Source organism: Salmo salar, chromosome 16 (genome assembly GCF_965601325.2).
Source record: "Salmo salar chromosome 16, fSalSal1, whole genome shotgun sequence".
In the NCBI taxonomy this organism is placed as follows: domain Eukaryota; kingdom Metazoa; phylum Chordata; class Actinopteri; order Salmoniformes; family Salmonidae; genus Salmo; species Salmo salar.
This window is the reverse complement of record NC_138306.1, coordinates 30,084,308-30,110,704: the sequence shown is the minus strand read 5'-3', so window position 1 is coordinate 30,110,704 and position 26,397 is coordinate 30,084,308. Positions and strand designations below refer to the sequence as shown.

Below are 26,397 nucleotides of genomic sequence, written 5' to 3'. Positions count from 1 at the left end.
AGAAGAGAAGATGAAGAGATGCTTAATTTCAAAGTGCCACATGGACACAGACAACTGCTAACAAGTCTAACTATCGCTTGTTATTTCTGATATATTTTAGAAATAAATATTCTGCCAGTTATAATGTAACTGGTGTAAGGGTAAAATCAAAATCTGAAAACATTTTGTAATTTCATGTGGAATGCATATTTGTCTTTCTTCATATTTAGTAACAAGCTAAATAGTATCTGTGGAAGCAGAGGATTTAATTCCCTTCATTTTCTCATAACAGACAGCATTGATCATACACTACCCCCGATGGCTTATCAGAGAATAGTCTATACAAGGGCTCTCCAACTCTGTTCCCAGAGAGCTACCCTCCTGTGGATTTTCGCTCCAACCCCAGTTGTAACTAACCTGATTCAGCTTGTCAACTAGCTAATTATTAGAATCATGTGGGCTCGATTACGGTTGGAGTGAAAACCTACAGGACGGTAGCTCTCCTGGAACAGGGTTGGAGAACCCTGGTCTACACTTTAAAAAACAGCATCTGAAACTACGTTTTTTAAAATCTTTATTGCGGTTTTGAGAAAAAACCCGTCCTGATCATAGAAAGATGTTATTTTCTATGATAGAGTAGGTCAGGGCGTGACAGGTTTTTTCCCCTATGTTTTCTATTTCTATGTTGTCAGGTTCTAGTTTTGTATTTCTATGTTGGGGTTTTGTTTGAGATGATCTCCAATTAGAGGCAGCTGGTCCTCGTTGTCTCTAATTAGGTTTTTTTCCACCTGGGTTTGTGGGAGATTGTTTTTGAGTTTAAATATGTTTCAACTCTGCATCACGGTTTGTTGTTTTCGTTCTTTAGTTTATGTGTATGTATTGCAAGGTTTCACAGTGAAAATAAAATGTGGAACGACACACACGCTGCACTTTGGTCCGCTCCTCCTTTCAAATACCGTGACAGAATCTCCCACCACCAAAGGACCAAGCAGCGTGCCCAGGAGAAACAGGATTGGACTTGGGAGGAAATTATGGACGGGAAAGGACCCTGGAGTCAGGCTGGGGAGTACCGCTGTCCGAAAGAGGAGATTGAGGCAGCTAAAGCGGAGCGGCGATATTACGAGGCACTATACCAACCACGAGGCAAGTGCGAGAGGCAGCACCCCAATTTTTTTTGGGGGGGTGGCACACAGGGAGATTGGCAGAGTCAGGTTGGAGACCTGAGCCAACTCCCCGTGCTTACCGTGGGGAGCGAGTGACGAAGCAAGCACCGTGTTATGCGGTGATGCGCACTGTGTCGCCAGTGCGCATTCACAGGCCGGTGCGATCTGTGCCCGCGCTCCGCATTTGTCGAGCTAGGTTGAGCATCCAGGACGGGTTGTGCCAGCTCTACGCTCGAGATCTCCAGTGCGCCTCCACGGCCCAGTATATCCTGTGCCTGCCCCACGTACCCGGCCTCCAGTGAGTCTATTCAGCCTGGTACGTCCTGTGCCTGCTCCTCACACTTGCCCTGAGGTGCGTGTTACCAGTCTGGCGCCACCTGTGCCAGCCCCACGCATCAGGCCTCCAGTGCACATTCCCAGTCCAGAGCTTCCGGCGACAGTTCCCAGTCCAGAGCTTCCGGCGACGTTTTACAGTCCGGAACCTCCTGAGACGGCCCACAGTCCGGAACCTCTTGAGACGGCCCACAGTCCTGAACCTCCTGAGACGGCCCACTGTCCGGAACCTCCTGAGATGGCCCACAGTCCGGACCCTCCAGCGACGGTCCACAGTCCGGACCCTCTGGCGATGTTCCCCAGTCCAGAGTCTTCGGCGATGGCCTGCAGTCCAGAACCTCCGGTGGCGGTCTGCGGCACAGAGCCTCCGGCGGCGGTCTGCGGCACAGAGCCTCCGGCGATGATCTACGGTCCGGTTCCTCCTCCGACGATCCACGGTCCGGTGGCAGAGGGATCAGCGGGCGGAGTGGGGGTTACGCCCCGAACCGGAGCCGCCTCCTCTGTTGGAGGATCCGCGGGATGAGAAGGCTATGTGTACTGCACCAGAGCCGCCATAGACAGTAGTTACCCACCCAACCCTCCCTTTTTTTGGGGTGGGGGTTTGTTGTTGTTGTTTTGTTTAGTTGCGGTAGGAGTCCGCACCTTTGGGGGGGGTACTGTCACGTCCTGACCATAGAAAGATGTTATTTTCTATGGTAGAGTAGGTCAGGGCGTGACAGGTTTTTTTCCATATGTTTTCTATTTCTATGTTGTCAGGTTCTAGTTTTGTATTTCTAGGTTGGGGTTTTGTTTGGGATGATCTCCAATTAGAGGCAGCTGGTCCTCGTTGTCTCTAATTGGAGATCATTGTTTTTGAGTTTGAATATGTTTCAACTCTGCGTCATGGTTTGTTGTTTTCGTTCTTTAGTTTATGTGTTGCATAGTTTCACAGTGAAAATAAAATGTGGAACGACACACACGCTGCACTTTGGTCCGCTCCTCCTTTCGACAACCGTGACAGCGGTAAAGAGATCAATGAAACGCAGACCATGGGGGAAAGCGCAAGGACACCATCATTGGCAGGCATTAAAAAAATCGACATTAGTATAATCCGTGATGATTTATGTGTTCTAACAAGCCCACAATGTGGTTATTAAAATCCGATTTTAATATATATTGCTTTTTTTGCTGCATAATATTTACAAGTTGTCCTTTTCAGGATTATAAAAAAGTCTGCTAAATGCTAACTCCCGTTCCTTTAAGCTGGTAGACTGGCTAGCCATATAGAATCGTTGGTGCTAGTTAAAGCTGTTTTTACATGTAATACAGTTGATTGGTGACATCCACACAAGCATATACTCAGATATTTACCCCAACATTGATGGGGTAAACGTTCCTATTTAGTGTCTACTCTCTTGCACGAGTGTTAAATTCACACATAGTTTGTGGGGACTACATTATGTTTATTTGGTCTTATACAGAATGCTCCACCATTGACATGAGTATTGTATAGAACTATGTGTGGGCACATAATAGCCAAACAAATCATGGTGGGATAGAGATGGAGAATAAGTTATGTGATACGGTATATACAATAGCATAACAAGTGTTAATTTAAATGCACAAATACTACATGTACAGTCGTGGCCAAAAGTTTTGAGAATGACAGAAAAATGAATTTTCACAAAGTCTGCTGCCTCAGTTTGTATGATGGCAATTTGCATATACTCCAGAATGTTATGAAGAGTGATCAGATGAATTGCAATTAATTGCAAAGTCCTTCTTTGCCATGCAAATGAATTGAATCCCCCAAAAACATTTCCACTGCATTTCAGCCCTGCCACAAAAGGTCCAGCTGACATCATGTCAGTGATTCTCTCGTTAACACAGGTATGAGTGTTGACGAGGACAAGGCTGGAGATCACTCTGTCATGCTGATTGAGTTCGAATAACAGACCGGAACCTTCAAAAGGAGGGTGGTTCTTGTAATGATTGCTCTTCCTCTGTCAGCCGTGGTTACCTGCAAGGAAACACGTGCCGTCATCATTGCTTTGCACAAAAAGGGCTTCACAGGCAAGGATATTGCTGCCAGTAAGATTGCACCTAAATCAACCATTTATCGGATCATCAAGAACTTCAAGGAGAGTGGTTCAATTGTTGTGAAGAAGGCTTCAGGGCGCCCAAGAAAGTCCAGCAAGCGCCAGGACCGTCTCCTAAAGTTGATTCAGCTGCGGGATCGGGGCACCACTAGTACAGAGCTTGCTCAGGAATGGCAGCAGGCAAGTGTAAGTGCATCTGCACGCACAGTGAGGCGAATACTTTTGGAGGATGGCCTGGTGTCAAGAAGGGCAGCAAAGAAGTAACTTCTCTCTAGGACAAACATCAGGGACAGACTGATATTCTGCAAAAAGTACAGGGATTGGACTGCTGAGTACTGGGGTAGTCAGTTTCTCTGGGCATCTGGAAAAAAGCTTGTCCGGAGATGACAAGGTGAGCGCTACCATCAGTCCTGTGTCATGCCAACAGTAAAGCATCCTGAGACCATTCATGTGTGGGTTTGCTTCTCAGCCAAGGGAGTGGGCTCACTCACAATTTTGCCTAAGAACGCAGCCATGAATAAAGAATGGTACCAACACATCCTCTGTGAGCAACTTCTCCCAACCATCCAGAAACAGTTTGGTGACGAACAATGCCTTTTCCAGCATGATGGAGCACCTTGCCACAAGGCAAAAGTGATAACTAAGTGGCTCGGGGAACAAAACATCGATATTTTGGGTCCATGGCCAGGAAACTCCCCAGACCTTAATCCCATTGAGAACTTGTGATCAATCCTCAAGAGGCGGGTGGACAAACAAAAACCCACAAATTCTGACAAACTCCTAGCATTGATTATGCAAGAATGGGCTGCCATCAATCAGGATGTGGCCCAGAAGTGAATTGACAGCATGCCAGGGCAGAAAGCAGAGGTCTTGAAAAAGAAGGGTCAACACTGCAAATATTGACTCTTTGCATCAACTTCATGTAATTGTCAATAAAAGCCTTTGACACTTATGAAATGCTTGAAATTATACTTCAGTATTCCATAGTAACATCTGACAAAAATATCTAAAGACACTGAAGCAGCAAACTTTGTGAAAATTAATATTTGTGTCATTCTCAAAACTTTTGGCCACGACTGTACTATAAAGGGACAGAAAACAATTCTCACCTCTGAGCTGCTGAAAGCAGGTGGGACCATTGATGGGCTCATGGTTGTTGCGTCCCACCCCGTTGCTGGACTTGGGCATCTCATTATAGTCCAGGGGCAGAGAGGTAGAGGGGAGCATGGCCTGCTCACTCTCCCCTCCACCGTCACTGTCCTTCTCTCGGTCTGACAGGGTTTGGGGGAAGCCAAACATGAAGAGGGATGAGAAGAAGAGTAAGGCACCACACAGGAGGAAGCCCCCCCACCAGGCTCCGATCCACCGAGGGTCATCAGAGGTAATGTCCAGCTTACCTGTGGAGAGGGACAGAAAAAAACACATACAAGCATTGTTAACATCAAACACACATTACAGTGATTTCCCCATAATCATTTTACAGATTAATGTTATTTTGGTTAACCTTGAATAACACACTACTTAGCTCTAATTATTTGGCATTTGGTATTTTATTAGGATCCCCATTAGCTGTTGCAAAAGCAGCAGCTACTCTTCCTGGGGTCCACACAAAATATGAAACATAATACAGAACATCAATAGACTAGAACAGCTCAAGGACAGAACTACATACATTGTTTTTAAAGGCACACGTAACCTACATATCAGTGCATACACAAAAACTATCTTGGTCAAATAGGGGAGAGGCGTTGTGCTGTGAGGTGTTGCTTTATCTGTTTTTTTTAAACCAGGTTTGCTGTTTATTTGAGCAATATGAGATGGAAGGAAGTTCCATGCATTGCTAGTTCATTTAACTTCTTAATTAATGCAGTTTTTGTATTGTCTGTGCTCTGTTTGTGTTTTTTCCACAGTATTGGTGTGAGGTGAGGTAGGTTGTATTTCCCAGTGACTTACTAGTGTCGATGAAGACAAAGTCCACATAGAACTTGGTGCAGAGGGACCCCAGGAGGAAACCACAGGCAGGTCCAAACACCAGAGTAGAAAAGACGATCCCTGGGATGACAGGGAGAGATTAGTTCAGTAGACAACACAGGTATGGACAAGTTATCACCAGTTCCTGGGTGAAATGTAACAATTCTTAATTTAACCACAAGGTGTCGCACCGTGTTCACTAATCCACAGCCTTTTCCAGAGGGCAGCATGAGGCAAGCTCAGAGCGGATTTTTTTAATGCATGCTATGTAAATAATTATGCAAAACAAATGTATCAGCGTTAAGGAAGATGAATTGAACTGCACTTGAATATGTGTTTCACCTCTGATCCTAACTAGCCAGATCTTGACAATCATCAACCCACTGATGATGCCATACAATAAGGAGAGAAATATATACTTGCGCTAGCTACATACATCATGAAAAAGATTCAGTTGACCTACTAAAATAAACCTACTCCAAAAAAGCCTGAGTCTAACAGCGTGGCCAGCTGGAGCAACACTGTGTGACCACAAATCCTCATTAAAGTGCTGATTGTCAGAGAGTGAGAGCCTGGCACAGGGAGTCAGACAGACAGGGGAAGACAAAGGGCCAGAGCTCATGAGGACCAGGGAGGCTCTATTTGGCCTCCAAATGTCCTGTTTCACCTTTCAACACATCTCATTTAGTGTAAATTGATTCATTCAAAGTGGAACATAAAAACACATTTGAATGTGTTAGTGAGCCAGTGCTATACAGGGCATTGGATATTATGGATAACTTAGGTACGAGCAGAAGGATGCTCCTGGACCAACTGACACTCGCCAGAGCCTCCTGCTGATCCCCCTCAGTCCTGCTCTGGCTTAGGCTCAGGCACAGGCCAGTCGAGTCTTGTGCTGGGGAGGCTCAAAGCCCATGGTCATGTCATTCCTGAAATAAAATCCTGCTTAGCATAATACTGAGCTTTGGCAGACGCTGTTTGAAATGCCTGACGGACAGACAGACAATGGGAGGTGGGTAGACAGGCAGCACTTCAACTAACACAAGTCGATTCACAGCCAAAAAACCATAGATACTGTAAATGTCAGAAGATAGAAGTGTGGTTCTTTCATTTTCATCAGGTCTGTACAAAATACAGTATGTTTGCAGAGTGTGTTTCACCTTTCCCACTAATGCATGGTAGTAGTCACATTATACACTTTTATTGTTACAAATAATAAAATAAAATGTTTACTAATAATAAGTTACAGATAGTAAGAAGTCTTTTAATCCCAAAACATGTAATATGCATTATGGGTTTAAGCCTTAAAATGTTTCAATCGAGCAATGTGTTTACTGGAATTAAATTAGAACATTTTGAAACAAAGAACAAATGTTCTTGATTATCATGAAACAATGCTCTCTAGCAAGTACTGAAAACACTTAAGCAGCGGGTGTGGCATTAGGCCCTAGCTGCTTGACTAATTAGGATGATTCAGAGATACTCAAAAGCAGTAGCACTCCTTGCTATCCCAGCTCCCTTTGCAGTTGTGCTCCATTAAAGTGAGGTGGCGGAGGTAGGGAGCGGGAGCCCCATTAAGTTGAACAGCCACCTGACATTAGCCCGTGCTGGCTCCGGGTCGGCCTTAGCACTGCTGCCGATAGGAACCACAGCTACAGTCAGCATGACAGATGTTACGCATACACCTCAAGCAGCCAATGAATGAGTCAGTTTCATCATTCACTTAATTACACTGGCTCAGATCAAAGCTGTATATAATGTACATCCCTGTGAACAGTGACAATGAGTCCCTGCTTCCTGACCACACCACCATACTGCCCACCTATTCATTATATCCCACAGGCTATATGTTTCACTTTGCTGCTTATAAGGTTATCCTCTCAATAAATGACTATGTTTATCTTACGCAAGGCAATGCACAGCAATAAAGTACTGCACACTTTTCCTGTCATAACACAGGAAAAATCAGGTAACTTTGTCTGGATGAAGAGAGGGGAGTCTGGTGTGTTCGCTTTACGGTTGTCAAGCTGGAACAAAAATATATTGCTTCTTCCTGAGACCTAAGGCAAACCCTGGTTGTCTGGAAGGTTGGCGGTAAGGCCAACGTGGTCTGTTGGTTGAAGGCAAATATAGATACAGCACACTTGGCAAAAACTGGTTGAATCAACATTGTTTCCATTTCAACCCAAAAGATCTATGTGATGACATTGAATCAACGTGGAAAACTGATTGGATTTGCAAAAAGTCATCAACATATGGGAATTTTGTGTTTTCTTCACCCAACTTTTAACCTAAATCCAATGACATGGTGAAATGTTTTGTTGATTTCACGTTGAAATCACCTTAGTTGACTACTCAACCAAATACAAATGAAAACTAGACATTGAACTGACGTCTGTGCATAGTGGGAGCTACTGTGTGCACGTATCCCTAAAGCACTATTGTACAGCAGGATCTTTTTCCTGTTCCAGAGTGACTATATCACTAAGTCAATTGTACAACATGTATCACATATATATATATCAGTCAGGTTTCAAGACTGGGCATTCAACTGAGACTGCTCTTCTCTGTGTCACGGAGGCTCTCCGCACTGCTAAAGCTAACTCTCTCTCCTCTGCTCTCATCCTTCTAGACCTATCTGCTGCCTTTGATACTGTGAACCATCAGATCCTCCTCTCCACCCTCTCCGAGTTGGGCATCTCCGGCGCGGCCCACGCTTGGATTGCGTCCTACCTGACAGGTCGCTCCTACCAGGTGGCGTGGCGAGAATCTGTCTCCGCACCATGCGCTCTCACCACTGGTGTCCCCCAGGGCTCTGTTCTAGGCCCTCTCCTATTCTCGCTATACACCAAGTCACTTGGCTCTGTCATATCCTCACATGGTCTCTCCTATCATTGCTATGCAGACGACACACAATTAATCTTCTCCTTTCCCCCTTCTGATAACCAGGCGGCGAATCGCATCTCTGCATGTCTGTCAGACATATCAGTGTGGATGACGGATCACCAGCTCAAGCTGAACCTCGGCAAGACGGAGCTGCTCTTCCTCCCGGGGAAGGACTGCCCGTTCCATGATCTCGCCATCACGGTTGACAACTCCCTTGTGTCCTCCTCCCAGAGTGCTAAGAACCTTGGCGTGATCCTGGACAACACCCTGTCGTTCTCCACTAACATCAAGGCGGTGACCCGATCCTGTAGGTTCATGCTCTACAACATTCGCAGAGTACGACCCTGCCTCACACAGGAAGCGGCGCAGGTCCTAATCCAGGCACTTGTCATCTCCCGTCTGGATTACTGCAACTCGCTGTTGGCTGGGCTCCCTGCCTGTGCCATTAAACCCCTACAACTCATCCAGAACGCCGCAGCCCGTCTGGTGTTCAACCTTCCCAAGTTCTCTCACGTCACCTCGCTCCTCCGCTCTCTCCACTGGCTTCCAGTTGAAGCTCGCATCCGCTACAAGACCATGGTGATTGCCTACGGAGCTGTGAAGGGAACGGCACCTCCATACCTTCAGGCTCTGATCAGGCCCTACACCCAAACAAGGGCACTGCGTTCATCCACCACTGGCCTGCTGGCCCCCCTACCTCTGAGGAAGCACAGTTCCCGCTCAGCCCAGTCAAAACTGTTCGCTGCTCTGGCACCCCAATGGTGGAACAAGCTCCCTCACGACGCCAGGACAGCGGAGTCAATCACCACCTTCCGGAGACACCTGAAACCCCACCTCTTTAAGGAATACCTAGGATAGGATAAAGTAATCCTTCTAACCCCCCCCCCCCCCCCCCCCCCTTAAAAGATTTAGATGCACTATTGTAAAGTGGTTGTTCCACTGGATATCATAAGGTGAATGCACCATTTTGTAAGTCGCTCTGGATAAGAGCGTCTGCTAAATGACTTAAATGTAAAATGTAAATGTAATATAGGCCTCCTAGATTACTCTATGATCAATCACTTTGGCTCCAGTCTAGTACAGTATGTTGTCTATTTCTCCAACCAGCTGTAACAACAACTGCTGATCTGAAGCCATCTCTTACTGGGATTGGATAGCCTACAAGTCAATTCCAGTGAATCAGTAATTTATACACCAAATCATCACTGGTAGCTTCCCCATGGTGTTCTATAGTAAGTAGAGGTCTTAAAAAATTCTACATGGAACAAACGATGCTCAAAATAGTACCTGAGTTGTAACATTTGTATAAAAACAGGAGAGTTAGCAAAGTAAGCAGATATACCAATGAAGTTGTTTATGCAGTCTGACAGCCTTTTTTAGGAGAAACTGTAGCATCTTGTGTATACATGCTAACTGGCTTGTTGTGAATCAAATTAATGCTGTGCATGTGCTGTTTCAAGTGTTTCCTTAGAAACAGCGAGTGTTGTCTCATAGCAACAACACAACACCATCATTGCTCTCACCACAGAAAACCTCATAGAGAAAATTCAGTTAGGGAAATCACCTTCCAGGGGATGACGGTTAGACCACAACCACTCACAGGCTAAAAGTTTCCACCAAACTCTCCGCCTCTGAGTGCTTACAGAAACACAGTACAGTCTCCTTGGTAATCACACTCAACAATCCTACATCTGGTGCACAGTACATGTCATGAACCTAACATATTTCAACCTTTCAAGGACCACGCGTTCTGTGCATCTGACAGTTTTAATACCCTGTATTGAAAAAATGTTATTGTCATCCTGCTGGTTTAACCGTTCCAGATGAGGGAAATAGCAATGAACAGAAGATCTTCTTAGTACTGTATCTGGCACTCCAAGGGAGTCTTATCTGGAAGACATGAGATGGCCAGATACTCAGGTCTAGGAGTGGTTTTATTTGTTTTGAGCAGTCAGAAAAGAATCTCACTCTGAGGTTGAGCAAAAACACGCCCTGTTCCTCTCTCCATGCAGGAAGGTGCACCACATGAGCCTACCCCTCTGCAACAGAGGACAAGCAGGCAGCCCCCATCTACTTCTCTTTCTCAGGGCTTTATTCAAAGGGCTTTATTGGCATGGGAAACATATGTTTACATTGCCAAAGCAAGTGAAATAGATAATAAACAAAAGTTAAATAAACAATCAAAAATAAACAGTGAACATTACACTCACAAAAGTTCCAAAGGAATAGAGAGATTTCAAATGTAATATTATGGCTATATACAGGTTTAAGAGAGGTGGAAACTTTTAGCCTGTGAGTGGTTGTGGACTCACCCTAACCGTCATCTCCTGGAGGTGATTTCACTAACTGAGTTTCCTCTATGAGGTTTCCTGTAGTGAGAGCAATGATGATGTTGTTGCTATGAGGAGACAACACTCGCTGTTTCTAAGGAAACACTTGAAACAGCACATGCACAGTATTCATTTGATTCACAACAGGCCAGTTAGCATGTATACACAAGATGCTACAGTTTCTCCTAAAAAAGGCTGTCAGACTGCATAAACAACTTCATTGGTATATCTGCTTACTTTGCTAACTCTCCTGTTTTTATACAAATGTTACAACTCAGGTACTATTTTGGGCATAGTTTGTTCCATGTAGAATTTTTTAAGACCTCTACTTACTATAGAACACCATGGGGAAGCTACCAGTGATGATTTGGTGCATACGTTACTGTTTCACTGGAATTGACTTGTAGGCTATCCAATCCCAGTAAGAGATGGCTTCAGATCAGCAGTTGTTGTTACAGCTGGTTGAAAAAATAGACAACATACTGTACTAGACTGGAGCCAAAGTGATTGATCATAGAGTAATCTAGGAGGCCTATATGTGATACATGTTGTACAATTGACTTAGTGATATAGTCTCTCTCTCACTCTATTTGTCATCTCAGGACAGTACGTGAAAAGCAAGTGATCCTTTCCCCCATTCCTGACGTCAAGTGGATAGTCCTCATTTCTACCTATTACATTTCTCTCTCTCTCGCTCTCTTTGTCTTTCTCGCTTTTGCTCAGAATTCAAAGGTCTACCGGTTGAACTCTGTGGGATGATGAATGTGGTGTGGCCATATGGAGAGGTGTGATTTTGCATGGTTTATTTAGGAGAATCCCCACTAGGGCACTGACAAGCTTGTAAAGGTGTAAGCATGCTTCAGTTCGGCTGGCAACTAGCCGGAACCGAATGAATGTGCTCACCTACTCCCTTAAAAGACCTTTGCTTGAAAAACAATAAAAAAATGGTAATAGTACTGTTTGTCCATTTTGAGACGCCGTAGCCGGTATACACTTCGTCAAAATAGTCAGAATTAATGTAAAATAACTCAAGAAATCTGTAATTAATTGAGTTGCACAATTTCACATCTAACTAAGATGTTTGGTGCAGTATTTCTTAATGAAATGTTTTGCATGAAAACAAGTCGTCTCTCATTGAACGACAACAAAGACTTTATTGAACAATCACTACTGTGCCCGAACAGCCAAAATAACCCTCACCGAAGTCCAAAACAAACAAAAAATTCACAAAATGTTGTCTTAATATATGCACGATGTCACGTCTACTCCCACTCCCCCTCTCTGGCGCTCGTTGTCGCCAGTTTACTCATTATTACGCACACCTGTCACCATCGTTACGCGCACCTGCGCCTCATGACACTCACCTAAACTCCATCATGTTCCTGATTACCTCCCCTATATCTGTCACTCCCTTTGGTTCTTTTCTCAGGCATTATTGTTTCTGTTGATCTCTTTCATGTCTGTACGCTACTCTTGTTTTGTTCAATGTTCGTTTATTTATTAAATTCACTCCCTGTACTTAATTCACTTCCTTTAATTCACTCCCTGAACTGTTTCAGCTGGGAAGCATGCGGATGCCTTTACATTTAGCATGGCCTCTGGTTCTTCCCCATCCATCTTGTGGGTGAAGCAGCTCAAATGTTTCCAAACCTCAAGTCTTTCCACTAGATCTGAGTATTGCTAGATGAATGTGACAGCAAGCATTTTACTCTGCATGGGGAGGTAACAGTACACGCAATTGAGAATGAAAATCAGACACACCTTAAACTAGAAAAAAGACTTCCATTGATTTCATGAAAGCAGTTAAGACAAAACTGCTATATAATACTATGCTAGGGAAGTAATGGGCATTTTTGTTTAATGAAATAGATCTTAATTAAGGCCATGATCAGAGCCAAATGGGCTTGTTTGTAAACGTCCATAGTATTTCCCTTAATTGCGTCTGAAATCCCCTTTTCTTCCAGCAGTCCTGTTATGGAACAAGTACAAAACAAACACATTTCTTCTTGTTGTATTTTGTTCAAGAATGTATGTATCCTGTGAATTACATTTGGTAGAGCAGGTGTAGGCAACTAGATTTTTGTCAGAGTGGATGGTCGGGGGGCCGGAACAAAATTATAATAATTTGTACACTGCAAATTGACCACAACTAAGCCCATAAAGTATTTGAAAATAACAATAATTTTATACCTTGATTACATTGAAACATGATCACAGATGTCGCTTTTTTTATTTGTGGGAATATTTGGGAACAGATTTCCTAAACAAACTTTTTTTTTTACAGTTGTTTACAGATGAAACTGATATGGCTGCATCAGCTAGAGTCTCCCATTTCATATGCGCTATTGCAGCTACGAGATTCACAGGCACAGGAAATCGTTCTTTTGTCTGGATAGGTCAGAAAATGTGACGTGTCGCTCACTATTCAAATAGACGATTCCCTGTGTTTGTGAACCTCACAGCTGCGCTTGCAAGAATAGTGCATATGAGTCGGGACAACCAGCGCTTTTAAGGAATCTAAAGCAATTGATGTTGAGACGTTCACAGAGGGCGCTGTACACAGAAATCTCCGTCGGAACCGGTCCAGAACCACTCAAAGTCTCCTATATAGGGAACTTAACATCTATGCTAAACCATAATGCAGGCCACAAAAAGAGATAGTGAGCAGCCTTGCACTGTCCCTGGCACCATCACTCCAGTGCACAGGAGACTGCTGAAGGGAGAACGGCTCATAATAATGTCTGGAATTTAGTGAATGGAATGGTATCAAACACATGGAAACCATGTGTTTGATGTGTTCAATACCATTCCATTAATTCTGTTCCAGCCATTACTAAGAGCCCATCCTCACCAATTAAGGTGCCACCGCCGCCTGTGCTCCAGAGCCAACTGAAACCTCTTGAGACAAACGTTTCAAAGCTATGCAACCATAAAACACATAAGCCTACACACTAGAGGTCTTCACAGGTGACCCGGAATGGACCTGTGGCTTTCCCACCTGAATCAATATGCATAATTTTTTTTTAAAAGAGACCCATTCCGAATAGATCCAAGGACAGTCAGACCCGTTCCGAAAAGGCCCATTGAAAACAGAACCAAACAGTCCCGTGCTGGTTTGGATCCGAGAGACCCGTTCAGATCCGAGAGTAGAAAGAGAGAGAAAAAGAAACCTCAGACTGGGCGTTGCCAGCGCCATCAATAAACAAGTGATATTGGCCAAATGATCCACAGTTACGCGTCCTTAAAAACGGACTATAGCAAATTAAAAAAAAAATATGAATTATGTTTCGATGTGTAGCAAATTCAAAACTGTATAGCCTATTGTTTTATAGCCTATTGTTTAAAAAAAAATAATTGTCCACCTCACGGTTCAGCTGTCAGAGATTTGAGCGCTAAATGCATCAGGGCATTGCATGCATATTGGCCTAGGTATCCACTGTATGATATGAATATTTAACAAATAAATATAAAGGAAGAGAAGCTTAGGCCTAGCCCTAGAGAGACCGAGAGAAAGATAGAGATATGCCGGCTCCATGTTCCTGACACCGACATGCATTTCTTTATACTTATCTGCTGCACAGATATACAGTTGAAGTCGGAAGTTGACATACACCTTAGCCAAATACATTTATACTCAGTTTTTCACAATTCCTGACATTTAATCCTAGTAAAAATTCCCTGTCTTAGGTCAGTTAGGATCACAAATCTATTTTAAGAATGTGAAATGTCCGAATAATAGTAGAGAGAATGATTTATTTCAGCTTTTATTTATTTTCATCACATTCCCAGTGGGTCAGAAGTTTACATACACTCAATTAGTATTTGGTAGCATTGCCTTTACATTGTTTAACTTTGGTCAAACATTTCGGGAAGCCGTAAACAAGCTACCCACAATAATTTGGGTGAATTTTGGCCCATTCCTCATGACAGAGCTGGTGTAACTGAGTCAGGTTTGTAGGCCTCCATGGTCCTACACGCTTTTTCAGTTCTGCCCACACATTTTCTATGGGATTGAGGTCAGGGCTTGGTGATGGCCACTCCAATACCTTGACTTTGTTGTCCTTAAGCATTTTGCCACAACTTTGGAAGTATGCTTGGGGTCATTGTCCATTTGGAAGACCCATTTGCTACCAGGCTTTAACTTCCTGACTGATGTCTAGAGATGTTGCATCAATATATCAACATCATTTTCCATCCTCATGATGCCATCTATTTTGTGAAGTGCACCAGTCCCTCCTGCAGCAAAGCACCACCACAACATGATGCTGCCACCCCCGTGGTTCACGGTTGGGATGACATTCTTCAGCTTGCAAGCATCCCCCTTTTTCCTTCAAACATAACGATGGTCATTATGGCCAAACAGTTCTATTTTTGTTTCAGCAGACCAGAGGATATTTCTCCAAAAAGTATGATCTTTGTCCCCATGTGCAGTTGCAAACCGTAGTCTGGCTTTTTTATGGCGGTTTTGGAGCAGTGGCTTCTTCCTTGCTGAGCGGCCTTTCAGGTTATGTCGATAGAGGACTCGTTTTACTGTGGATATAGATAATTTTGTACCTGTTTCCTCCAGCATCTTCACAAGGTCCTTTGCTGTTGTTCTGTGATTGATTTGCACTTTTCTCACCAAAGTACGTTCATCTCTAGGAGACTGAACGCGTCTCCTTCCTGAGCGGTATGACGGCTGCGTGGTCCCATGGTGTTCATACTTGCGTACTATTGTTTGTACAGATGAACATGGTACCTTCAGGCGTTTGGAAATTGCTACCAAGTGAATTATAAGTTAAATAATCAGTCTGTAAACAATTGTAGGAAAAAATACTTGTGTCATGCACAAAGTAGATGTCCTAACCGACTTGCCAAAACTATAGTTTGTTAACAAGAAGTTTGTGGAGTGCTTGAAAAAGGAGTTTTAATGACTCCAACCTAAATGTATGTAAACTTCCGACTTCAACTGTATGTACAGAACGAGGCTAATTTGTTAATTTTCGATCAGAATATTTTTTATAAACATAATAATTATATTGCAAGATTAAAGGAGAAACTCTGGTATGCCTAAAACATTCTTATTCACCTTAAGTGTGCACGGTGTGCACGGCCTTCATAGCCCTGCAGTAGCTAAGCCTAATAATAGCCATACCACACCAAAGCTTCACAAAAGTTCCTTAACTTTATTAGGGTAATATCAAAAGTAAGTCAAGTCATTGTATATAGGGAAAATTCAAACAGGTTATTATATTGCAGCATTAAATTTACTTTTGGATCTCACCCTTTGGTATTTTCTTTTCATGGTTTGAGTGTGAGAAGCCCTATAGTATGCCTACTGGTAATTCTATTATATTGCGGCAAACACAACATTACAGATGGAACTTAATTTAGCCAATGAAAATGGCTCAACAGAATTAAACAAAACACGTGTTGCATATTTAAGAACTGGTTTAAATCATCACAAAAGTTTTGAACAGGCTCATATTGAATCAATTACCAACAAAGGCAAGTGCTTACTGTAGGCCTACCCAACAAATTACAACAATAGGCTAATGCCATTTATTTTACAACAGGCCTACTTGTAACCTGTCTTAAGCTAAATACGGAGCAAATAATGTAAAAGACAGTTCAAACTTAAATTAGCCAACGAAAATGTCTCAACACAATGAAACAAAACACTTTTTGCATATTTAAAGAATTTTTTACAATTCTTAAACAGCCCAAAATAATAAAAATAATGATACACAATAATAGTAATGATAAAACAAATAATAAAAACTACAAAAATAACTAAATTAATGTTAGAAAATTGCATCAAACCTGAATAGCGTGTTGCACACATGCAGTCCAGCTTTGTCCACTACAATATTAAAACTTGTCCCCGTGGACATTCCCCTTGTCAGCTTCTTTTGACTATACTCTTTCTCCTCTAACTTTACCAATACTTCAATGAAAAAGGCCTCCATCTTCGCAATCAACAGTAGCCTAGGCCAAGGATCCTTCACTCGCTGTCTCTCTCTCTCCTCAGCAACAGGAGCACGTGAGGTTAGCAGCCAGAACCAGTTTCAGCTGGACATACATTGGCTTGCGAAAGTATTCACCCCCCTTGGCATTTTTCCTATTTTGTTGCGTTACAACCTGGAATTAAAATTGATTTTTTGGGGGGGTTTGTATCATTTGATTTACCCAACACGCCTACCACTTTGAAGATGCAAAATATTTTTTGGGTGAAACAAACAACAAATAAGACAAAAAATTGAAAACTTGAGTGTGCATAATTATTCACCCCTTCAAAGGCAATACTTAGTAGAGCCACCTTTTGCAGCAATTACAGCTGCAAGACTCTTGGGATATGGCTCTATAAGCTTGGCACATCTAGCCACTGGGATTTTTGCCTGTTCTTCAAGGCACACAGGTAGCCTAGTGGTTAGAGCTTTGGGCCAGTAACTAAAAGGTTGCTAGCTTGAATCCCTGAACTGACAAGGTAAAAATGTGTCCTTCTGCCCCTGAACAAGGCAGTTAACCCACTGCTCCTAGGCTGTCAATGTAAATAAGAATTTGTTCTTAACTGAATTGCCTAGTTAAAAAAAAAAAAAAAATGCTCCTTCAAGTTGGATGGGTTCTGCTGGTGTACAGTAATCTTTAAGTCATACCACAGGTTCTCAACTGGATTGAGGTCTGGGCTTTGACTAGGCCATTCCAAGACATTTATAATGTTTCCTCTTAAACCACTCGAGTGTTGCTTTTAGCAGTATGCTTAGGGTCATTGTCCAGCTGGAAGGTGAACCTCCGTCCAGTCTCAAATCTCTGAAAGACTGAAAAAGTTCTCTGTATTTTGCGCTATCCATCAATCCTTCAATTCTGACCAGTTTCCCAGTCCCAGCCGATGAAAAACATCCCCACAGCATGATGCCACCACCACCATGCTTCACTGTGGGGATGGTATTCTTGGGATGATGTTGGGTTTGCGCCAGACATAGCGTTTTCCTTGATGGCCAAAAAGCTACATTTTAGTCTCATCTGATCAGAGTACCTTCTTCTATATGTTTGGGGAGTCTCCAACATGCCGTTTGCTTATTTTTTTCTTTAAGCAATGGCTTTTTTTCTGTCCACTCTTCTGTAAAGCCCAGCTCTGTGGAGTGTACGGCTTAAAGCGGTCCTATGACAGATACTCCAATCTCTGTTGTGGAGCTTTGCAGCTCCTTCAGGGTAATCTTTGTTCTCTTTGTTTCCTCTGATTAATGCCCTCCTTGCCTGGTCTGTGAGTTTTGGTGGGTGGCCCTCTCTTGGCAGGTTTGTTGTGGTGCCATATTCTTTCCATTTTTTAATAATGGATTTAATGGTGCTCCGTGGGATGTTCAAAGTAAAAAAATAAAATAATTATAACCCAACCCTGATCTGTACCTCTCCACAACTTTGTCCCTAACCTGTTTGGAGAGCTCATTGGTCTTCATGGTGCCGCTTGCTTGGTGGTGCCCCTTGCTTAGTGGTGTTGCAGACTCTGGTGTAGATATACTGAAATCATGTAACACTTAGATTGCACACAGGTGGACTTTATTTAACTAATTATGTGACTTCTGAAGGTAATTGGTTGCACCAGATGTTATTCAGGGACTTCATCGCAAAGGGGTGAATACATATGCACACACCACTTTTCCGTTTTTTAGTCTTTTTTTTTTTTTTTCAATTCACCAATTTGGACTATTTTTTGTATGTCCATTACATGAAATCCAAATAAAATATATTTAAATTACAGGTTGTAATGCAACAAATAGGAAGAACGCCAAGGCGGATGAATACTTTTGCAAGGCAATGTAAACTATACGTTTTATTGAGTTGCAATTGGCTGACACATATAGCAAGCTCGCGCAGTTCTCATCACCTCACACAAATTAAATTAACAGTGGATGGGTCCAATCTAGTCCAGGAAGTAAATCAATTGTAATTGCACATACCCAAGACCTGTGGCAATTATATCAGACCCAACCCAGATCTGAGACAAAAGTCTGAGGTCCCGGGTCGGATCTCTGAATTTCGGGTCTGTTGGACCCATGAAGACCTCTACTACACACAAGCACTCACCATGCCGCAAGTGTACTGTATCACAATCCAGTAGCATGTAAACCAGTACCATGTTCTGTGCATTGGATAGTATGTACAGTATGCTAGTGACATATAGTGCATTCGTAAAAGTATTCAGACCCCTTGATGTTTCCCAAAGATTTTACGTTACAGCCTTATTCTAAAATGGATAAGATAAAACATTTTCCTCATCAATCTACACCCCATCACGACAAAGCAAAAACAGTTAAAACATTTTAATAAAATAAAAACAGATACCTTATTTACACAAGTATTCAGACCCTTTGCTATGAGACTTGAAATTGAGCTCAGGAACATCCTGTTTCCTGTGATCATCCTTGAGATGTTTCTACAACTTGATTGGAGTCCACCTGTGGTAAATTCAATTGATTGGACATGATTTGGAAAGGCACACACCTGTCAATGTAAGGTCCCACAGTTCAGCGTGCATGTCAGAGCAAAAACTAAGCCATGAGGTTGAAGGAATTGTCCAAAGAGCTCCGAGACAAGATTGTGTTGAGGCACAGATCTGGGGAAGAGTACCAAAAAAATTCTGCAGCATTGAATGTCCCTAAGAACACAGTGGCCTCCATCATTCTTAAATGGAAGATGTTAGGAACCACCAAGACTCTTCCTAGAGCTGGTCGCCCGGACAAACTGAGCAATCGGGGGAGAAGGGCCTTGGTGAGGGAGGTGCCCAGAAGCTGATGGTCACTCTGACAGAGATCCAGAGTTCCTCGGTGGAGATGGGAGGACCTTCCAGAAGGACAACCAGCTCCACCAATCAGGTCTTTATAGTAGAGTGGCCAGATGGAAGCCACTCCTCAGTAAAAGGCACATGACAGCCCGTTAAAGGACTCTCACACCATGAGAAACAAGTTCTCTGGTCTGATGAAACCAAGATTGAGCTCTTTGGCCTGAATGCCAAGCGTCAAGTCTGGAGAAAACCTTGCACCATCCCTACGGTTCAGCATGGTGGTGGCAGCATCATGCTTTGGGGATGTTTTCAGCGGCAGGGAGTGGGAGACTAGTCAGGATCGTGGGAAAGATGAATGGAGCAAAGTCCAGAGAGATCCTTGATGAAAACCTGCTCCAGAGCGCTCAGGACCTCAGACTGGGGGAAAGTTTACCTTCCAACAGGACAACGACCCAAAGCACACAGCCAAGACAATGCAGGAGTGGCTTCGGGACAAGTCTCTGAATGTCCTTGAGCGGCCCAGCCAGAGCTCGGACTTGAACCCGTTCTAACATCTCTGGAGAGACCTGAAAATTGCTGTGCAGCGACACTCCCCATCCAACCTGAAGAGCTTGAGAGGATCTGCAGAGAAGAATGGGAGAAACTCCCCAAATACAGGTGTGCCAAGCTTGTAGTGTCATACCCAAGAAGACTCTATGCTGTAATCGCTGCCAAAGGTGCTTCAACAATGTACAGAGTAAAGGGTCTGGAATACTTATGTAAATGTAATATTTCCATTTTCTATTTGTGATAAATTTGCACAAATTTCTGAAAAACTTTTTTTGCTTTGTCATTATGGGGTATTATGTACAGATTGATGAGGAAGAAAAACTATTTAATCCATTTTAGAATAAGGCTGTAACGTAACAAAATGTGGAAAAAGTCAAGGGGTCTGAATACTTTCCAAATGCACTGTATGACATGAAATATTCCGCAGTGACAAAGAGTTGTGTACCCACCCAAAATATACTGAACAAAAATATAAACGCAACATGTAAAGTGTTGGTCCCATGTTTCATGAGATGAAATAAAATATCCCAGATATGTTCCATACGCACAAAAAGCGGATTTCACTCATATTTCTTCACTAATTTGTTATTATTCCTGTCAGTAAACATTTCTACTTTGCCAAGATAATCAATCCACCTGAAATGTTGTGGCATATCAAGAAGCTGATTAAACAGCATGATCATTACACTGGTGCACCTTGTGCTGGGGACAATAAAAGGCCACTAAAATGTGCAGTTTTGTCACACAATAATACCACAGATGTGTCAAGTTTTGAGGGAGCGTGCAGTCGACATGCTGACTGTAGGAATGTCCACCAGAGCTGTTACCAGAGCATTGAATGTTAATTTCTCTACCATAAGCCGTATCCAACATCGTTTTAGAGAATTTGGCAGTACGTCCAAACTGCCTCACAACCGCAGACCAAATGTAACCATGCTAGCCCAGGACCTCTACACCTGGCTTCTTCACCTGTGGGATCATCTGAGACTAGCCACCTGGACAGCTGATGAAACTGAGGAGTATTTATGTCTGTAATAAAGCCCTTTTGTGAGGAAAAACTCATTCTGATTGGCTGGGCCTGGCTCCCCAGTGGGTGGGCCTGGCTCCCAAATGGGTGGGCCTACTGTATGACCTCCCAGGCCCAACCATGGCTGCACCCCTGCCCAGTTATGTGAAATCCATAGATTAGGGCCTAAGGAATTTATTTCAATTGACTGACTTCCTTATATGGACTGTAACTAAATTGTTACATATTGTGTTTATATTTTTGTTCATTATATATGAGTAATTTATATTCTAAATAAAGGCTAGCGATCATTAGCCTACACGTTGGGGAAAAATATAAGGAAGTGTGAACATAATAAAGGCTGCTGAACCTAATAGCCTGTAGAGCTTATGCCTTTAGCCTTAGTTCATTTCTTTGCCTTGCTCTCTCTGCAGAGGGCAATCCTTGTTCCCTCCATTAATCCTGCTCAAGTTTACTAAGCATCCAGGAGAGTAATCCTCCTGAGCTCAGTTAGAGCTTGGGGACGCCGTGCAACGTGGGAGGCCAAGCAACATCCTGCCCAGCCCAGCACAATTTCACATGGTACCAGATTGAGAGGCAGAGACAGAGATCATCCTTAAGCTAGTGCCAACTGCCAGTGTTTCAGAGTCTGAGACCTTTCTGAATTAGGGTATACACCGAACGGGTATCACAAAAAACAACACAATGTATAGGCGAGGAAGGGCAGGAGGGCATTCGTACAACTGCCCGGAGTGGACACAAAACACATGTTAGTTTACTGTAACATTGTTTGCTTCAGTAATATCACTTTCTATTGACCTTCAGATAAAGCCATGAGTGTTAAGTACAGTGAACTCCTGCTGCCTGGAGTGATTAAAGGGATACTTCGGGATCTAGGCAATGAATTTATCTACTTCCTAAAAATGTATTTTTTTAACCTTTATTTAACTAGGCACATCAATTAAGAACAAATTCTTATTTACAATGACAGCCTACCCTGGCCAAACCCTAACGACCCTGGGCCAATTGTGTGTCACCCTATAAGACTCCCAATCACGGGCGGTTGTGATACAGCCTGGAATCAAACCAGGGTCTGTAGTGATGCCTCTAGCACTGAGATGGAGTGCCTTAGACAAATGCGCCACTCGGGAGCCCAAAAATCAGTCTGCATAAAGTATGAAGTAAGTTAGAAGTAGTTTCGCAAGCCAATGCTAACTAGTGCAATGATGAAGTCTTTGGTATCTACTAGCATGCTATCAGTTACCACAGACTTCTAGTCATTGCGCTAACACTAGTTAGCAATTGCGATAACGCTAGTTAGCAACTTCCTTCAAACTGCACGCAGAGACATAAAAATGGTATCCACAACTTCACCGGACTTCTGGGGAATGCTGAGCTATGTGAAGAGAGAAAGCGCCATATTTTCTAGAGATGTCACATATAGTTTACACAATGTGCTCCCTGGTCTTGCCCAACCCGTTTCCTCTTCCCTCTCTCTCCACTGAGCTAAATGTGCACTGAAATTGCACCTTATTGTTCTGTCAAGGCATTTTGTTAAGGGTAGTCTAGGATGGGGGAAATGTAACTGAATACATTATGAGTCTGCTTTTCTAACAAGGAAAGGCAAAGCAAATGGGAAATGGACAGTTGCCAAACTTCTGTATTCAACTGCTGCTGATGTTAGCGCTCCAACAATGCCCTACCTATGAATTTATCTGTTGTCAAACAAAACCTTTCCACCAATGTTATTCAAATTCTAACATTATAAGAGAAAAATAGATATGAAATATAGTATGTTAAAATAAAATTAAGACTCCTTCATTAAGTTATTGAATAATTGTCTTCAATCCCTCCATTTCTACCTGGTATACGCTATGTCCTGCTGCAAAAATACAGAGCAAAATTGCAGTGCAATAACGTTACAACATCTTAGGTACTGCGTATTGTCAAGAACGATAAAGCTAGTAACATAAATGTTGTTGTAGTCTACAGTTCTTTTCAACCTGGATTATTAAGGAGATGAGGTGTTTTCACAGTTGCTTGAGGCTGTCCCATTCAGACTGGTGATTAAGTCAGCATCAGTCCTAGTGAAACATTGGTCTGTTTTCAGAGCTCACCACTGTATTAAGAGATGTAAATCACACTGACTTTGATTTCTTGTCAGATGGGGAGTATACTGTATGCCTTTGAGTGGAAAAATATAATCACACACTATTGAGCTGGTTAGAAAATTGACTGTGCGCTAATTGAATATCCCAAACAGCCTTAGAAGATATTTGCCTAAAAACAGTGTAGCTGACATTAGAAGCCTACTGCTAGAACAATACCCTACTAATTATATTATTTATGCACTTTTGTTGTACATGAGGAAATTATTACAATACATTATTATGGTAAATGTAGTATTATACTGTATCAAATTAAACGTTCTAATTTTCTATGTAGGATTCCCATGGGAATATTAGAAATAGATTAAAAATCACTCCTGAGAATATATCAGAGGCAAATAAATATTGGAGCGTATAACAATTCACCCAGAAACCCTAACCCACCATTCCTTAGAGAGCAACTTTCCATTTCACTTCTGACCATGGGTTGATACCATTTGGGTCTCTGAGCTGACTTCCTTGACCTTCAACACATAAGACATAAAAAATTCCAAACATCTCTGCATCATCTTCACATTACATCATTTACAAGCTTTTATACTTCCGGTGGTCTTAGTAGCTCCACATTCAATCATTTCTGAATGTGTCATTCATTAATAAGAAGGTGGAAGACGGTGTGATGCCATAACCTCTGGTTATCAAATGGTAGCCCTGTGAGGATCGACGCTGGAGACCGGAAGCAGGTACAGGGAGAACATTTAATGAACAACGGACATGAAACAGGAAAGGAACAGCGTCTGGACAGGGGAAAAATAATGACATCAGTGCAGACACCGGGAACAAACGGGGGAGCAGACAGTTATAGACGGGGCAATCAACAAAGGGAAGGAGTCCAGGTGAGTCCAATGAGCGCTGCTGCGCGTAATGATGGTGACAGGTGTGCGTAAAGAAGGGCAGCCTGGCGCCCTCGAGCGCTAGAGAGGGAGAGCGGGAGCAGGCGTGACAAGCCCCTAGAATAGTGTGATAATATCAGTGCCGTTTCTAGACATAAGCAACATAAGCGACCGCTTTTGGGGTCTCAACTAACTGTTAGTTAGAATAGTAGAATCCACAACATGCAACGTCCAATCAAATCTCATTTAGGTTACCCAAAAAAGCTAGAAACAGCCCTGGATAATATCCATATTGGTTGGGACTTCAAATAGATTACTACATTTGTGCAGTTGAGTCATACTGTACTATAACATTTTGAAAGGAAATATACTATATGTCTTTTCTGAAATACATTTGTCTACACAATGAGGGAGCAGGCTGCACCATCCCAGTGTCACAGAGGGGTAATCAGAACTTAATGAAAGCATTTTACTGCTGTTTGATATGAGAGCAAAGCAAACTGTCTTGAATCTTCCTATGGGAATGAGTGTGAGAATGTGCTGCCACTGGTGAGGTGATTCAGCAGCAACAACACTGTTTGGTAGACATTCATTTTTGATTGGGCTCTGTCTTTCTGCAGCAGCTTCCAGCTATCTCATTGATATTAGGAGAGTCCCTGTAACTCATTAGCTATGCAAGGTCCCCTGACCAACCCCAAAGGATAACTGAGGTAATTATAACAGGAATAGAGATGCTCATCTCATGCCCTGCTCAAGGACATAGGTCTTCAGAGTTGCCACACTCTCTGTCTCTCACAGTCGCTAAAATGGCTTCTCTCCTTTCTGTAACCTACTTGACCATTTCATACATACAACCAACCTGTCCAACAGAGTACAGACTGTGGGAGTGCCATTCAGTAGTTTGGTAAAAAGCAAAGCAGTGCATTTAGCTGTATTATCCCTTACAAAAAAAGACTGCAGTAACTGCAGTTGACTGTGGTATTTTGGACACAGTATTTGCAGAATAACTGTAGTGTACTGCAGTTATACTGCACTGTAACTGCAGTTACACTGCCAAATTACCGCAGTAAATTGTTGTTTTATTTTGGAAGCCGTATTTGCAGCATACTGCAGTTATATGGCACTCTAACTGCAGTTATACGGCACTCTGACTGCAATATTTTTTCATAAGGAATGTCAACAGTGACAGCTCAGACCAAGCAAACAGGACAAATAACGGACGAACCCGCTGAGTAAACTTAGGTGAGGACGTCTATTTTCATCGAGTACACCGTATAAGAGGGGATTAGGCCTAGCCCGATCTGCATCCTGTCCACCAGTCACAACTAACAGCATTACCCTGCCTGGCCTGTAAAGTCTTCAGGCTATGGTGTATCACAATGTCAACATGTTGTTCTGCAGGCATCTGCTTTAAACAGAGTTAAACACAGACAAATGTATCTTACTGATGTGTCCAGATATGCCTCCAGACACACATGGTCTTATACATATAGTCTGTGCAACAGTATCATTGTTTCAACATAAGGATTTAGGTTGAGTTTCAGGTGTTATCTGAGAACTTCCTAACTGTCCTGTTTTGAAGTTGACCACACACCTTTTTCACATTTGGGATGATATGTTAATCACCTGTCATAATGTTACCAGTACAACACTCCACAACTATGTTGACCTAAATAACAAGCCAAAGAACTAAAGTAGGCTCTCAACTCATAGTCAAATGCCATTACAATACATCAGGATCATCCTGCTTACTGATGCCCCCCTAGACCCCACTCACATCAAACCTTCAGCATGTTAACCAGCCTGCTGCTCAGGTATGGTCATATTCTGGTTAGGGTGTTTTAGCTAGTTATTGTGCAGTAATGTGTAGGTCAGTAGGAGAGGAGGGGGATGGAGGCTTTCTGTGGAAGTGATCGGTCTGGTATTTTATTTAGCTGACTGGAAAATAAAAGTGTACATTTGAAATACATAAAAAAAAATAATAAGCATACCTTTTCAGATAATCATACCTTTCAGCAAATGACCTGGCGTGGGCAATTTGGGAAACGTCACACAGACACACACATACTGCAACACTGTACAAAATACTATGCTAGACCTGGGACGATAAACCCAAAATGATCGACACCGACCACACAGACCACCGTCTCCAGCGACGGTTCCCAGTCCAGAGCCTCCAGCGACGGTTCCCAGTCCGGAGCCTCCAGCGGGGATCTATGGTCCAGAGTCCCCGGCGACGATCTACGATCCGGAGTCCCCGGCGACGATCTATGGCCGCGTCCTCAGAGCATGCACAGACCAACTGGCTGGTGTGTTACGGACATATCCAATCAATCCTTA

At 42.9% G+C, this 26,397-nt stretch overlaps 1 protein-coding gene across 1 annotated transcript in view; it reads right to left on the bottom strand.

Moving 5' to 3' along the window:
* The window catches only part of LOC106573780 (solute carrier organic anion transporter family member 3A1), a 56,174-nt gene that overhangs the window by 6,000 nt on the left and 23,777 nt on the right, over positions 1-26,397 (bottom strand). The window contains exons 3-4 of the mRNA XM_014149134.3: positions 5,507-5,605; positions 4,663-4,950 (exon numbers count right to left, since the gene is read on the bottom strand). Of these exons, the coding sequence (XP_014004609.2) occupies positions 4,663-4,950; positions 5,507-5,605 (387 nt within the window). The remainder of the gene's footprint in view (positions 1-4,662; positions 4,951-5,506; positions 5,606-26,397) is intronic.